The sequence below is a fragment of the Tasmannia lanceolata genome, unplaced genomic scaffold, assembly GCF_043159265.1.
Source record: "Tasmannia lanceolata isolate RefF3 unplaced genomic scaffold, GAP_Taslan_0.1 ptg000015l, whole genome shotgun sequence".
NCBI lineage: Eukaryota > Viridiplantae > Streptophyta > Magnoliopsida > Canellales > Winteraceae > Tasmannia > Tasmannia lanceolata.
The window spans coordinates 335,639-352,445 of NW_027518692.1; the positions used below are offsets into that span (position 1 = coordinate 335,639).

General features: G+C 48.1%; 1 protein-coding gene across 8 annotated transcripts in view; it reads left to right on the forward strand.

The window, feature by feature from the left end:
* Positions 1–16,807, forward strand: part of LOC143892429 (ubiquitin carboxyl-terminal hydrolase 26-like) — a 67,928-nt gene that overhangs the window by 35,058 nt on the left and 16,063 nt on the right. For all 8 annotated transcript variants that reach the window (XM_077397046.1, XM_077397044.1, XM_077397042.1 and 5 more), the window contains one exon: positions 16,285–16,515. In XM_077397046.1, the coding sequence (XP_077253161.1) occupies positions 16,285–16,515 (231 nt within the window). The remainder of the gene's footprint in view (positions 1–16,284; positions 16,516–16,807) is intronic.

Below are 16,807 nucleotides of genomic sequence, written 5' to 3' on the forward strand. Positions count from 1 at the left end.
ATATCTTGCTTGATAGCTTGAATGGGTTGGTTTGACAATTTATTGTTCGTAGCCTTTGAAGTTTTATTGAGAATTGCATTCTTTCATTTTCATGGGTCTGAATTGGAAACATTGAATTGCCCTTTGTAGGGATTAAAACTTGCATACCTTTTGGGATCATAACTTGCCTCCCTCCTCCTTGACACACACGCGCGTGCGGACACACCCACGCGCTATTATAAAACTTAGTAACCTGAGTGCATGTGTAAGAGTTCCGGAGACTCATTATCATGTTCAATCATTGAAGCTGGTGGTCGATGGTTAAATAAAAAAATGGCCAATTGGTGTGAACATGGACACCATTTTGGATGAGGCGACACTTATGATGCCTAGATGCGCACCTGGACAGATGAACATCGTTACAAATAGGCATTTTTCAAGTCGTAGGGAACATATACGTGAGATACGTGGGTTCTGATGGCGCCAGAATCCGGGTTCGCGATCGCGCGGTGGGTAGAGGGCCTTCGCTGAGGTCTGCAATCACAAACAAAGGGGTCAGGGAGGTCTGGGGTGGGTCCCGGACGACCACTTCGACACTCAAGTCAGTTTCTGGGCCAACAATATAATGACCAACAAGAAATGGCTGGGGTATAATCAGGTTTACCAGGACCAACGCACGGGATCTTTCTCTCTTCTCTGATATTTGAGTGGATGAGCTGGAGGTAGAGGGTAGGGGGGAGGGATAGGGCGTCCAACCCCTCTTTCCCTCTCTTGCTTAGGGTCGAATTGTCTTAATAACGGTTTAGAGCTTCCTTTAATGGTACCTGATTTCAGAGAGTAGTTACCCCCTTTGGTCTCCCTCACTCCTTTTGCTTTAGGGTTATACTTTGATTTTGCATGCGAATTCTCTTCATGGGACGCCACGTGGATCTCTTCATCATTTCAGAGAGAACCTTCTTTCGTTGGATTGGGTTGTCCCCCTGGTTCGACAGCACGAGTGGCATTGTTGTGTAATCTTGCCCATAATCGTGATGATGAAGTTTTTTGGTGGCGGGGAGATGACACCTGGCGGGATCACGTGGCCCAGCCATATCTTAGTATTTGCTTAATCATAATTAGATTCCTTTGGTGTAAGGGTGACACGCGGCGGGATCTAATGGCCTCGCCGTATTTTCACCCTATCATAATACCCCCCTACTCCTTTGGTCCATTGATGGGCCAAGGAGTAAGTTCTCTTACCCGGTCCTAGAATATAGCGACGAGGGCAATTACGACGATCTTGGAATGTGAGGGGACACGCTGCCTCATTCGGCGGTTCCTTCTCGAGGAATCGTGGTGCAATTATGGGGCGCCGGTTGACCATCCAATCGGAACGGGATACGTGTTGGGCAAGTCATTTTGTTTCGTGATCCAAGGGTCACCTTTAGCTGTTATAAAGAAGGGTTCTTGTTCTTCTTCTTCACGAGTCTTTTTCACCTTGAATCTTGCCTGTTTTCCCTCCCTTTTTTGAAAAGATGCCTAAATCCTTTGCCGGCTCTCCATCGAGGGATAAGGGCAAGGCCCCTCTTGTCTCCGACTCTTCTAGCGATCCTGATCTGTCTTCTGAGTCTGACGAAGACCTTATGACTTACCAAAAGAAGGCTAGGAGGGATCTTGGCCCTCCTCCGGGCTTTCGTCCTCTTCGCCTTGTCAGGGTAAGCCTTTTCCTTCTCTTATTGCGAAGAAGCGGTCTTTTTTTTCCAAGGTCTATCGGCAGGGGATGGATTTATGCAATCGCGTCTTGAGGATGGGTGAGGAAATCGAGGACTTGAAGCGGGGGAACGGGGAGTTGCAGAGGAAGGTCCGTGACATCAACGAGCAATTGCTTGAATATGAGGTGGATCCTCTGCTGGAGAGCTCCTGGGAGGAGGAGGAGGAGGAGGACTCAGAGGGGGAATTCTCCAATCAGTCGTTCATGCTGATTTGGGGGTTTGGTGGCTGCATTTCGGGGCCGTGCTTCCTCCTTCCTCTCTTCCCCTCCTTTTTTTTGAAAGAAAGTTATTTTTGAAGGCCCTGTTGGCTATGGGTCTCTTCTCCTTTTTTTTTGTGTATGATGGGGCCCAAGGGGCCAGGGCTTGCGTGCTCTATTTTTTATTTCTCTCCCCCTTTTTTTGTTGTAGGCCTTCGGGTCAGGAATACGATCAATGAATAGTTTTATTTTGTTCCCATGGGATGTTTCGTATGGTTCTTTTATTGTTGCTAGCGTGTTATGCGCGTAATGTAGGTGCATTCTTTCTATGAGTGTGTGGAGTCGGGGCGGGGTCTTAACTCTATATGTCGTTGTGACGGGCGAACCTTGATCCGGTTCTCTGGTCCGGCCAGATTTACCTTTAGTTTGCAGGGGTGGCGGGGATTTCTTGCCTGAGTTCCCGGCCTTTCTTGCTCAACTGGACCCTTTTTCCATCTAAGTGGAACAATCGTAGTGTGGTCGGACCCTTGTGTTGAGTTCCGAGCCGTTTTGCCCAACCGGGCCCTTTTTCCATCTAAGTGGAACAATCGTAGTGTGGTCGGACCCTTGTGTTGAGTTCCGAGCCGTTTTGCCCAAACGGGCCCTTTTTCCATCTAAGTGAAACAATCGTAGTGTGGTCGGACCCTTGTGTTGAGTTCCAGGCCATTTTGCCCAACCGAGCCCTTTTTCCATCTGAGTGGAACAATCGTAGTGTGGTCGGGCCCTTGTGTTGAGCTCCGAGCCGTTTTGCTCGAGCGGGCCCTCTTTCCATCTGAGTGGAACAATCGTGGGTAGGTACGGCCGGATGATTTAAAATCCGACTTTCAAACTATTCATTAAGTGGGACCAAGTTCGGGGAGGATCCTTCAAATGGCGGCCCGCCTCGTTTCGACGGGAAAATTGTAGAAATAACTTGTTCTGGAAGTCTGTAGCAGGGGTAGAAGTGTCTTTTCGCAGTAAGAGATGGCGCTTCGATTTTGGCGGTTTCCTCGAGTTCCCAAATCGGCGCCATGTGTGCACGTCCCATCCGATTGGAAATAGCAGGAGGCTAGTCGACATGTGTCGAAACCCTAACTTTTAAAGCTTTCTCAGGAATATTTCCCTTTGTTTCTTCGTCTTCTTTGGGTGAAGTGGGTTTTCCTCCGAGGCGATTTTGTCTGCCAGCTGATCTTCTTCTGCTGTCGACTCTTCCCTGGTTTTTGTCCTTCTTCGTTATTTGTTCCGGTGAGTTCCATACCTTTTGTTTCAATTGATTTCTAATTCTTTTTCATTTGTTCTTTGGCGATGTCTGATACAACTGATTCCCAAAATCCACATAGTGAGTCAGTGGAAATAGTGGAGAGTGACCAACCAAGGAAAAGGAGGCGGTTGGTAAAGGGCGGAGGTGGCGATCTCCGAGATGACCAGATGCCTAGAGAACTGGAGGGTAGTCCTGGGGCCTCTGGTCCGTCGTTCGAGGCCACCCCATCTGAACCCCATGTTCAGGCTCCTCCTACTCGCGAGGCGGAGATTAGGGATATAAGGGCCGGCGCTATTATCCGCCTTGGCCGGGTGACGTTGTTCAAAAGTTTCTTGGAAAAGGGGGTGGCAGAGGATTAGAAATGAATACAACATTCCTGAGGAGTACGGGACTAGGATCCCTACATCTAGGGAGCGGGTGTGAGAGGGTGTTACTAAGGAAGATGTGGCTTTTTACGTGGAGGCTTTTAGGGCAGGGTTTAGGTTTCCGCTCTTGGGTATTAAAGTGGAGGCCCTTGAATTTTACCAGGTGGCCCCTTCCCAACTGGCACCTAATAGCTGGCGTACTCTTTTGGCCTTTGTAGCCAAAGCGAGCCTGCACAAGGTTTAGCCTACCCTCCCTTTGCTTAGGAATTGCTTTGCCCTTAGTCCTTTAGTGAAGGGTGAGGATAGCTGGTTGTACCTGACCCAGCGTCTCCAGGTGAATGTTGCAGCGAACTTACCTTCTTCCATTAAGAGGTGGAAGGAGGAGTTTGTGTTTATAATCCCTCTGTCAGATGCGGATTGGGGTTTTCCTAGGTCTTGGAGGCGTTCCGATGAGTGGAGAAGAAAGTCTTTCCCCAATGAGTCAGACTATCACAAATTTGACTTGGGGAAGCTTGTCACCGAGGAACCTATTGATGTTTCCGAGTTCAAGGAAGAGGGGAGTTTGAGGAAATATGGCCTGATCCGTTCTAGGGAGAGGAGGACCCTCAGGGCAGTCGAGGATGTGGGAGAGAGCTCCGCCAATCCCCGTGGTGAGCCTCCCTTCTCTCTAGCGGCTTTTTCTAGGTTTTTTTCCGAGCTTTGTTTTTTATTTCTGAACTGCTTTCTTTGTTTCTTGGTTGTAGGTATGTCTTCCTCCGAGGACATTGCTAAAGGGAAGGGGGTTATGGCGGAGTTGTCGAAGGGTTGACCTGGTCGACCAAAGATTCCCTCGGATTTCATGGCTGCAGCAAGGGAAGACCAGTTGGCTGCCAGGCTTCCTAGGTCTACGCCCTCTAGCTCCTCCGGCCGCTCGGTGGGGGTGAAAGATGTGACAAGACCTCCTTCTAAAGAATTGGTGCCCCCTACCAAGAGGGTCGTTCCTCCTCGTGCCCCGCAAGGAAAGACCTGTCGTCTGGTCCAGGCTTCAACTGCATTTTTTGAGGACGTTCCCAGTCGGATGGAGGGGTCGGGTATAACCAAGTTGCTTTCGGACAAAGTGGAGGTCCCTGCGCAGTGTTACCAGATGCACGGCGAGGTGTTCAAGCCGGAGTGGAAGATCGGTGTTGTGGATGGTGTTCTTTCGAACCCGCGGGTCGGGGTGGAGTTGGGGCTGATGACGGTCCTCCCTGGTGATGAGGCCGAGTTGGAGAAGTTTCCTCGTAGGGCATTGGGTGCCCGGTATCTCCATTCTATATCTTGTGTAAGTACGGTTTGATCGTTTTTTGTTTTCTTGGTTGGCTTGAGATAGTACACGGCGAATTGCTAACGGTTCGTTTGTGGTGAGACTTTGCAGGCTCAGAGTTATGCCAGAAAAATGCTGGAGTATATGCTCGAGGATGAGTCCGAGATAAGCACTTTTGATGAGCGTGTCCGTAAGTTGGGCGAGGATCTCGAGAAGGCCCAAGCCGAGAAGACAGTGCTTGACAATACCGTAAAGGACCTTCAGGGGAAGCTCCAAATGGCCGAGCAGAGGAGGGACATGGCGGGGAGAATAATCTGTTGGTTGCCCGGGAAACGCATGCTAAGGCATTGGCGAAGGCGCGAGAGGAATGGCGGGACTCTGAGGAGTTTTTTAAGACCGCGGCTGCGTTTAGCATTGATGTTGAGATAGACGCTTTTATTGAGTGCCGGCGGCGTGTTCGTGAGGCTGATGTTTCATTCCCTCTGGAAAAGTTGATGCACGAGGCCGAGGAGACCGTTTTAGAGGATCCTCCCCAGGAGGGGGCGAATGCTGTGGAGTCGACTCAGGATGCGGCAAGGGAGGAGGCTCTGGGTGCTCTTGTTGAGGCTGATCCCAGTAGGGGGTAAGTATGGTTCTCGCGCCTGTCGATCTTTTCACCAAACTCTTCTTTATGGTCCTGCTTGAGTCCGGTACTTTGGGTCTGTAATAATTTGCTGGACAATATTCTCTTTTTCTTTTTTCCTTCTTTTTTTATGGAGCGGGAGGGGGGAAGGTACGTTCGCCCCCCTTCTCCGCATATTTCGTATAACTTGGTCCTTTTTTGGAAAGATAGCTTGTAAGTTTCCCTTGGTTGCAACAGTGCTGGCTTCGGTTTGGTAGGCAAGGATACCTCTAGCGCGTCTTCATGGGGCGTCACTTCATGGTGCCCCGCTTGTAGGAGGGCCATCTTCCTCGCAAGTGATCAGCTTGGAGTTGATAGGTCCTGCCTGTCCTTTAGGAAGGACATGACTTCTTTTATTTCATGGGAATTGTTTTAGGGCATTTTCTGGGGGATCAATCCGGATGTTGCCTCTGTCTCGCTTCCTGTGCTCTTCCAGTCCAGCGCAAGGCACGGGCCAGAGGGTGGAGATGCACGTAATATGGAGAAAACGTCTTTTCATTGATCGCAAAAGAGGTTACATTGGCTTTGTTCTGAAAAAAGAAAGATAAAAAAAAACACAAGCACAATAATTTTTCAAAAAAGACAAGACGCCACTTACCCTTCCCTTTTATTAATAGAGCTTACGCAGATTGTTCATGTTCTAGCTCCGTGGGATTGGGGTCCCGTCGAGGTGTTCAAGCTGGTAGGCTCCGGGTCGGAGTGCCCGAGCGACCTTGGAGGGTCCTTCCCACTTTGGGGCGAGCTTTCCGGAGTTTCAGGGGTCGGATACCTCCGATCGTCGTAATACCAAATCTCCGGGCTTTACCGAGCGCTTTTTTACACGGGAGTCGTAGTATCGTGCCACTTTCTGTTGGTAGGAGCCGATTCGGAGACTAGCCCGTTCTCTTTTCTCCAGGATTAGGTCGAGGGTGTTCCGGAGGAGCTCGGAGTTTTCATGTTCATTGTAGTTTTCCACGCGGAAAGTAGAGAGACCAATTTCAACTGGAATGACAGCTTCGACACCGAAGGTTAAGCTAAAGAGGGATTCTCTTGTTGTAGCTCGAGGTGTTGTCCGGTAGGCCCAGAGGACATTGGGGAGTGCCTCCGCCTAGGACTTCCCTGCTTCCCCCAACCGCTTCTTGAGACTCTGGAGTAGGATCCTGTTGGTTACTTCCACTTGTCCGTTAGCCTGAGGGTGTGCTACGGAGGCGAACCTGTGTTTGATACTCAGATTATCACAGAACTTGCAAAATTCAGCACTTGCAAACTGGGGTCCATTGTCTGTCATGAGTATCTTTGGTATGCCGAAGCGACAGATCACGTCATGATAGAAAAATTTCCCTGTTGCCCTTGAGTTTGGCTCTGTCACAGCTTTGACCTCGACCCACTTGGTGAAATAATCGATGGCGACGTACATCGTTGTATGCCCTCCCGGGGATTTTGGGAACGGGCCAACCAGGTTCATGCCCCACATGGCGAAGGGCAGAGGGCTCGACACGGGGGTGTACGGGGTGGCCGGCTGGCGGGGCGTTGTGCCGAACTTCTGGCATGGGCCCCAGTTTTTGACGAACTCTTGGGCGTCTCTCAGGATCGTCGGCCAAAAATACCCGTGCCTTTTGATTTTTTGGGCCAGTGTCTTTCCGCCTCCGTGATCTCCACAGATCCCTTCGTGCACTTCCCGCTGAGCGTACTCTGACTCAAAGGGTACTAGGCATCGGAGGTATGGCCAAGTGTATGATCGCTTGTACAACTTGGATCCGTGGAGCACGTAGTGGGCGGCCTTTGCGATTAGTCTCCGGGCTGCCAATTTGTCTTCAGGTAGTATCCCGTCCTTTAGGTACCGTACTATGGGGTCCATCCAGTTTGGCCCGGCCGGAATTTCCATCATTTGCTTTTCATCAATGCTGGGGTGAAGTAATATTTCCGTGTACTCGGAGCCGAAGTCATGGGTTTCTTCAGAGGCCATTTTGGAGAGGGCGTCCGCACGGTTGTTCATGCCCCGTGGCACTTGGAGAACCTCGACTTCCCCCATTCCTTTCAACTTCTCTCTTACCTTCTTGAGGTATCTTTTCATCCTGAGCTCTTTGGCTTCGTAGGTCCCATTCACTTGCTCGACCACCAGTTGTGAATCATTGTAGGCTTTTAATTCTTTGCCCCCAGTTCCGTGGCTAGGCTCAACCCTGCCAATAAGGCCTCATATTCAGCCTCGTTGTTGGAGGCGTTGTTGGAGGCTTTGAAGTCTAGTCGTAGGGCGTATTCTGCCATGAACTCATCCGGCCCCTGGGGGACCACTTCTGCTCCGCACCCTCCTTTGCTCGCTGAGCCATCTACGTGCAGAATCCAAAGGGTCTCATTGCCTTCCTCGGGTTGTCCAAGCCCATCGCGCTTGTCTCCATGGGCTGATTGCTCGCTGGGGGCCTTTGTTTCTTCCGTCAATGTCGGTTCCGGGGCGGGGGCAGTGAATTCCACTATAAAATCAGCGAGGACCTGGGATTTGATGGTTGGCCCTGGTCGGACTTGTATGTCAAATTCTCCCAACTCGACGACCCAGCTTACCATTCTTCCGGAGGTCTCTGGCTTTTGTAGGATTTTTCTCAATGGTTGGTTTGTTAAGAGTACTATGGTGTGGGCCGAAGTAGGGGCGGAGCTTCTGGGCAGCGGTGACGACGGCAAAGACGAACTTCTCTATATTTAGGTACCAGACCTCCACACCATGGAGGATCCTGCTCACATAGTACACCAGATGCTCCTGCTTGTCTTTTCGTTAAACCAGTACCGCACTTACTGTCGTAGGACTGACAACCAAATACAAAAAGAGTTCTTCCCCGGGCTCGGGCTTGGTTAACACTGCTGGTGTTTGGAGGTACTGCTTTAAAGCGTCGAAAGTTTCTTGGCACGCTGGAGTCCATTCGAACTCCAGTACGTTCTTTAGGAGCTTAAATAACGGCTGGCATTTTTCGGCCGATCTGGACATGAGGCGGCCGAGGGCGGCGACCCGCCCCTCTAGCCGCTGCACTTCCATCGCAGTCGCTGGGGGTTCCATGTTTAGGATGGCCTGGATCTTTTCAGGGTTGGCCTCGATGCCTCTTTGACTGACCATGAATCCAAAGAATTTCCCGGATGTCACCCCAAAGGTACATTTTGCCGGGTTGAGTTTCATCCGGGCTCGTCGCAGAATGTCAAAGGTTTCTTTGAGGTTGGAGATGTGCTTATGGGCTTCCGGGCTTTTTACCAACGTGTCATCCACGTATACTTCCACGTTTCTACCTATCTGCTTTTGAAACAGCTTATTCACGAGCCTCTGGTACGTGGCCCTCTTGTTTTTCAACCCGAAGGGCATGACCGTATAACAGTAGACGCCCTGGTTAGTGATGAACGATGTCTTGGGAATATATGGCCAGTGCATCTTTATTTGGTTGTAACCGGAGAAAGCGTCTAGGAAGGTGAGGAGTTCGTGCCTGGAAGTATCATCGATGAGCTGGTCTATGCGTGGCAAGGGGTAGGGGTCTTTCGGACAGGCTCGGTTTAGATCCGTAAAGTCTATACAGGCCTGCCAACCACCATTGGCTTTTTTGACCATGACTACGTTGGATAGCCACTCGGGATACTGGATTTCTCTAACAAATCAGGCTTGTAGCAGTTTTTCCACTTAAGCTTTGATATGAGTTTGTCGCTCTGCCGCAAAGTTTCTCTTCTTTTGTTGGACGGGCTTGAGGGTTGGATTTACGTTCAACTGGTGAACCGCAATCTCCGCGGGTATGCCAGACATGTCTGAGGCGGACTACGCGAATACATCTTTGTTGGCTCTGAGAAAGTTAACCATTTGGTTCCGTTGGGTGCCTCTTAGTAGGGAGCCTATCCGGACCTCTCTCTGGATGGTTCTCGGATATAGGAACGGAGTCTAGCTCTTCGATTGACTTTCCTCTAACCGTGCGGGCTCGTTCTCGGGGATTTTCGCTTCTGATCGTGAAATTTTCAGCTGGGGCGTTGCTTCCTTTCAAGCTTGCTACGTAGCACTGATGTGCTATAATTTGTTGCCCGCATACTTCCCTTATCCCTGTCAGGGTGGGGAACTTCATTTTGAGGTGAGGGGTAGAAACCACTGCTCCCAGAGCCCTCAGGGTTGGTCGTCCTATGATGGCACTGTAAGTGAAAGGTATATCCACGACAAAAAAGGTGGCCATAATGGTTTTTTGGAGGGGGTACGTCCCGAAGGTGAGGGGTAAGTCGATTTTACCGCTGACCTGCACGGATGCCCCTGAAAATCCCCAGCCTTCCCTCTCCCATTTTCATTTCCTCGAAGGTTTCGAGGTGCAACATGTTGACGGAGCTCCCAGATCCCTTAGGGTTGGTCGTCCTCTGATGGCGCTGTAAGTGAAAGGTATATCCACGACCAAAAGGTGGCCATAATGGTTTTTTGGAGGGGGTACGTCCCGAAGGTGAGGGGTAAGTCGATTTTACCGCTGACCTGCACAGATGCCCCTGAAAATCCGTATATGGAATACTCTGCAGGCCCCAGCCTTCCCTCTCCCATTTTCATTTCCTCGAAGGTTTCGAGGTGCAACACGTTGACGGAGCTCCCAGATCCCTCAGGGTTGGTCGTCCTATGATGGTGCTGTAAGTGAAAGGTATATCCACGACAAAAAGGTGGCCATAATGGTTTTTTGGAGGGGGTACGTCCCGAAGGTGAGGGGTAAGTCGATTTTACCGTTGACCTGCACGGATGCCCCTGAAAATCCATATATGGAATACTCTGCAGGCCCCAGCCTTCCCTCTCCCATTTTCATTTCCTCGAAGGTTTCGAGGTGCAACACGTTGACCTCCTCCCTGTGTCTACCAAGATCTTTCCTACATCGAAGTTAGAGATGATCAATCTGATGACCAGCGCATCGTCGTGCGGGACTTGTAGTCCGTTGTAGTCTTCGGTGGAGAAAGAGATGACCTGGCCTTCTTGGGGCGGATCCGTCCGTGCCTTTTTAGAAGGCATTTCTAGGGAAAATACTCGCTGTGTATGCTCGTCGACCGGCTGTCATTGGCCCTCCTGCCGCAGGTCCTCCTGTGATGAAGTTGGTTTTTCCAACAATAGTGGGGGGCTGCTCAGGGGCCGGCGCCTGGCGCACAAGTTCTTCTCTCTCGAGGGACCGGTGGTGCCGGGAGTGGTGGCGACGGTCTCGGGACCGATGTCTGTAGCAGGACCGGTGCCTGCTGCGGGACAGGCACCGGCTTCTCGGTCTGTCGGTTGGGGAAGAGCGGTGTGCTTCATCCTGGTGGTGGGAGCGCTTTATTCGCGCAGGGTTCTTAAGGTACCGATCTAAATGGCCTTCCTCAGCTAGTTTTTCTAGCTGGAGTTTGAGATGGAAGCAACGGTCAGTTTCGTGGCCGTGGTCCCTGTGAAAATCGCAAAACTTTCTGGTGGAGCGCTTCTTCGGGTCAATGCTCATTTTCTTGGGAGGGGTCAGGAGACCTTGATCTCTGATGGCAAACATGACATGGGAGAGCGGGACCTTCAGGGGAGCGTTTCCTAACCTTTCGAAGACGGGGATGGGGTTCCGATTCGCCGGCCTCTCCTCGGCCCGCGGTTTCCCGGCTCCCCTACCGTCTTCTTTCTTTTTTTCCTCGGGGCCTGCTCGGCTTCGTTCCTGTACACATACTTCTTTTGCTCGGATGAACTTGTTGGTTTTGGATTCGAGTTCTTGTAGATCCCGCGGTGGCTTGAGAGTGAGGTGCACTTTGAGATTTTGGTCGGTGGTAGTGTGCTTTAGGGCTGCAACCGCTATCTGGACGTCGATGTTGGAGAGTTGAGCCAACTCGGCATTGAATTTCAACATGAAGTCTCTCAAGATCTCGTTCCTTGTCGGAGAGCCAGGAGAGCGTCCGCCGGATCGTGGATTAGGTGATTGTTGGCGAACCTCGTTGTGAACTTCCTTCCGAACTCATGAAAGGATCCAATGGAGTCTGGCTCCAAACGCAGGTACCAATCGTTAGCAGTTTTTCTCAACAAGGAGGCAAAGGCTCTGCACATGAATCCATTTGACGTGCTCCAGAGCGCCATTACCCTCCTGAAAGTCTGGAGGAATTCCAGGGGGTCGGTGGTTCCATCGTAACAACCGAGTCGGGAGAGATCCCTGTTTCCACGAGGGTCTTTGGGGACGCTGTCTCTCTTTTCCATTCATCCAGGATGTCGTGGGCGTATTGTTTTTTCATTTCTCGCTTAACTTCCCGGATTTGTCTCTGTAGGTCTGCTTGTTGCTCTAGCTCTAGCAGTTGCGCCGAGGTAGCCACTTCCTCCGTCCGCACCGGGGGTAACTCTTGGAATCGAGTTGTCCGGGTAGAGATGACGTGGCTTTCAGTAGCTTGTCTCCTGGCATCTGGTTGACATCCCCTGGTTGGGGGAGGTAAAGGGCTATTTGTCGAAAGGGAGGTGACTCGGACTGGTTTGCGCCTTCGCCGATGGTGTCATTCCTCGAGTGACTCCACGCTGTTTTCTTCGTAAACTTCAGTCCGAGCATGCGGTGCCGATGGAATTGCTGGAACTAGAGGCTTTGGCTGTGGAGGCAACCGTAGAAGGAGTTCCTGGCGAAGCTCGTTGAACATTTCCATCGTAGGGACCATCTGCGGTCTGCTGGAGGCGGGCAAATGCTGGCCAGAGGCTTGCGAGTTCTGCTGGGGTCCCACGGATGGCGCCAACCAGAATCCAGGTTCGTGATCTCGCGGTGGGTAGAGGGCCTCTGCTGGGGTCTGCAATCACAAACAAAGGGGTCAGGGAGGTCCGGGGTGGGTCCCGGACGACCACTTCGACACTCAAGTCAGATTCTGGGCCAACAATATAATGAACAACAAGAAATGACTGGGGTATAATCAGGTTTACCAGGACCAACGCACGGGTTCTTGCTCTCTTCTCTAATATTTGAGTGGATGAGTTGGAGGTAGAGGGTAGGGGGGAGGGATAGGGCGTCCATCACCTTTTTCCCTCTCTTGCTTAGGGTCGAACTATCTTGATAACGGTTTAGAGCTTCTTTAAATGGTACCTGATTTCAGAGAGTAGTTCCCCTCTTTGGTCTCCCTTGCTCCTTTTGTTTTAGGGACTTAATGGTGTATTTATACTTTGATCTTGCATGCGAATTCTCTTCATGGGGCGCCACGTGGATCTCTTCATCATTTCAGAGAGAACCTTTTTTCGTTGGATTGGGTTGTCCCCCTGGTTCGACGGCGCGCGCGGCATTGTTGTGTAATCTTGCCCATAATCGTGATGATGAAGTTTTTTGGTGGCGGGGAGATGACGCGTGGCGGGATCACGTGGCCCAGCTGTGTCTTAGTATTTTGCTTAATCATCATTAGATTGCTTTGGTGTAAGGGTGACACGCGGCGGGATCTAATGGCCTTGCCGTATTTTCACCCTACCATGTACCATATGATAATACACAAGACATGTATAAATAAAATATCATAAATCTTAAAAAGATTTGTCTTAGAAAATGGAACTAGCAGTAAATTTAAAATGGTATATATACGGCTCACATGTTAAAAATACAAATGCAAATACGTAACTCTAACAAGACAAAAACATTATAGTTAATTCGAAGAGAGTGACATGTTTCAAGCCTCATGGTTATTTCAATAGAAATATTTAAGTACAATTATCGGTATCGTATCGTGTCAGACATGGTACATTGGGCCTACATAAATATCTGAGCATCACTCCCTTTAGCAGGCAACATTCCAATCGGGCGCCAATATCGAAGTGGGTTCTCTTTGTTGTTGACCAAGACTCAAAATCATGGAAAGAATTGGCTGTCAAAGCTCACTAGCCACTAGACATCAACTTCCCCACTTCTAGAAAAGCGAGCACACATGAAACCCCACCAATCAGGAAAATTCTCCTTTAAATAAACATATTGCCGCCGTTGCACCCGTAATGCTTGATGGAAGATGCTCCGTGGCGCACCCCATGTCCCCAAACATAAAACTTTTTTGTGGAATTGGTTCAAGGCTTCTCAATCCATATAACTACTCAAGCTACCTACCCACACCTTGAATCAGCATTCATGCTTACATAGCCACATCTGCTGCCCTTGGGCCTTGATATGGGAATGGGTTATTTGTATGAACACCTCTGCGGAGCTATATCCAAGTCTAGAAATCCTAGGGTTACAACTCGGGCCGGGTTGGGTCGGGTTGAGGCCAACCCGACCTGAGTTCAACCCAACCCAACCAGCGTTGTTAAGCTTAAAAAAAAATTCATAAAAAAATGTCGGGTTTCACTCTGGTTGGGTTGCCCAAACCCTCAACCCGAACCTCTCCTAAACTCGACCCAGGTTGGGAAAACTCAACCCAAACCCGAACCCGACCCGAGCTCAACCCAATCTGACCCAACTTTCTTTTGGGTTGAACCTGTCAGGTTCGGGTTGAACCCGACCCGAGTTGCACCCCTAAGAAATCCCTCACCCCAAAGTCGGGTGATGGGGACCATCCTAGATCCAAAATTTGATTTTTGGGTGTCTTTTAAGTTTCTAAAGTCATAGAGGTACCCCATTCTTTTCCCACCTCAACGTAATGCTGTAACTTCTCCACATGATCCACATATGCATCTAGTGAGGAACTTGCTAGCCTTAAAAGCATGAAACCAATAAAACCTTGATTCTTCACAAAACTAACATCCACATCTCATGGCTCCCACGTTCCCAAGGATGGGTCAAGTTGAACTTTGAAGGCTCATTCCTCTACAAGTGGGAACATGGAACCCTTCACCCCCAAATATCATCGAACTTAATTTTGATGGAAGTTATTTTGAGAGTTTGGGATCAGGTATAAGAAGTGGTGTGTTTAGAAACAACTCGGGATAAATTGTCAGGGCATTCAGTGATCTAGTCAGGAATCAAGGTTTTAAATTTCGGTTTCGGGAGTGATTTCGTTCCTCATCGAAACCGAAATTTTCGGCTGAAATCTCGAAATTTCGGGCGAAATCCACGAAATCAAATATACCAATATCTTCTTCTTGAGAAAATTTCGGACGAAATCCCAGAAATTTAGGGAAAGTATTATTTAATGATAAAAAATCGTTTTTTCGAGTGAAATCCCTTAAATTTCGGCCGAAATTTCGAGGGAAACGAAATTTCAAAATTTCGGTCGGAATTTAATATCATTTCGTGTAAACACGATTTTGGTTTCGTTCTTGACCGAAACCCGAAATTTCGGATTTCGGTCGAAATTTAAAACCTTGTCAGGAATATGGATCAAATGAAACAGGAGTGAACGTGCTTCTCACGGGTCTACACATCACTCCTGCTTCTCACGGGTCTACACAATTTTAAGAAGAATCCATACGATTTTTTATTGGTGGAAGGAAATTCAAAGAATGTGATTTCTTCTGCCTTGGAATTCTCTCAGGCTGTCTTGGAAATTATCGATCTGTCTAGGGAGATTGCCTCGTTCTTCAAACATACTGCAAGATGTGCAAATAACCTATAATTTGTCGACACGGACACGAATTTTCAGGCCCGGCAAACTCCTAAAATTTAGAAACAGGAACACGGCTAAAATAGAAAGTACATATGATCATGATTTGTGGACACATAGTCGTGTGCCGAGTTTCGACACGGATACGAGGTATCTGACATGGAAACCCCTAAACATCTAGAAATAGTGGCACATCAAACACGTACATACATATAAAGTTACTGACACTTCTAGCAGTACACTTAAGAGTGTCTAAAGAGTGTCTAAAGAGTTTCGACACGTTCTTTAAAAAAAAAAAGTGTCGACATGTGTGGACACAGGTGTCGTGTCGGACACGACATGACACGTGTGTCTGCAATAAATTCAAAGTGTCGGCCAAACCATAGCAAACAACACAGCAGACAAAGTAGTAAACACCCATAGTTTGTAAAAAAAATGACCCTAATTTGACCCCATCTTGTTTCGTTACAAGTATAATATATTGACCAACTTGAAATAAGTGAATAAAAAGGTAGAAAAAAAACTAAAATACCACTCCTATAAGGTTTTTTTGAATCTCTCCATTTTACTTTTATGACTGGAAAACATTTAGACAACTTTAGGCTCTCTTTTTCCCTTTTGATTCTTTCTTTGAGTGTGGCAAAAGAATATGGTAGTTCCTGCATCATTAATAGCCAAGAGAACAGGTTTAGAATATTCTAGGAATTAGAAAAGCTGTGTTGTTTGATTGTTGCGGAACCAGCTAGGCATTGCAGGTCATATGATTTTTAAATGCATTAGAGAGTGAAAGGTATAAAATCGTTCTCACTGCCATGTGGTGAGAATGATCCATGAGAAAATTCTGCATCCTACACTTGGATGGTGGGACCCTCAACTTAGACTGTCCATTCAGTGGACGCCAGCGGGGTTAGCCAGTGCCTAACTGTTGTGTTCAGTGGGAGGTGGACATTTACAATAGAAAAAGTTTTTCTTCTTTTAACTGTTCATTATTGGCAACTCAGATCAGACAATTTTGATTATTAAATCGTGATATATTCGACATTACAATGAGAATGTTTTGTACTGGATCGTTCTCGAGCATGTCTTTCTGCTTGTTTCTGATGCTGATTTAAGCCTTGATCGTCTTCATGTTTGTCTTATTGATATTTTCGACCTCACAGTTAATGTTTGCTATTATATGTGATCCCAATTGGAGAAGCTATAGATTCTAGTATTTAATATATTTTGGTGTACTCCAGAATTTATATTATTATAATAGTGTTTCTGCTTCAAGTCATTCGATGATGAAGATAATATTATTCTGGTATCAACTTATTGTTCTTGTTTGAATTCCAGACAGATGGTTTAACAATCATCACGGAGAGTGATTGGAAGTGTTTCTGTGAAGAGTGGAAAGTTCCTGAGGGGAAAGGTATCTATGCTGAAATCTATTATAGCTGCACCGCAAATAAATTGGCTGGGTCGTGTGAAGAAATGCCGCTTTTAGAATCACAATTGGATCCTTCTGTTGATGAAGTGAATGGCGAGCTTGAGTCTAAAGAGCCTATTATTAAGACTAATCCAGAGGTGAGACTAAGTTAAAGATTGAATGATAATTAGAAAGTAGATAATGGAATGCGCTTGCTCCTCAACAAAAATGAAAGAAACCACCTTGAATTATTTAAACTCAATAGACCTGTGCCCATTCCAACAAGGCTACTCTTTAAATGGAGATGCTTGAGTAATTATATGTTAAACTTCATTTCTCATTCATTCTAGATTCTACTTTGTCAATTTTATGAAATTAAGTTGGTTGATCAACTAGAATGGATGAGTTTTTGTAATTTTCTCAGCAATGAGTGCAGTCAACTCCATGCAT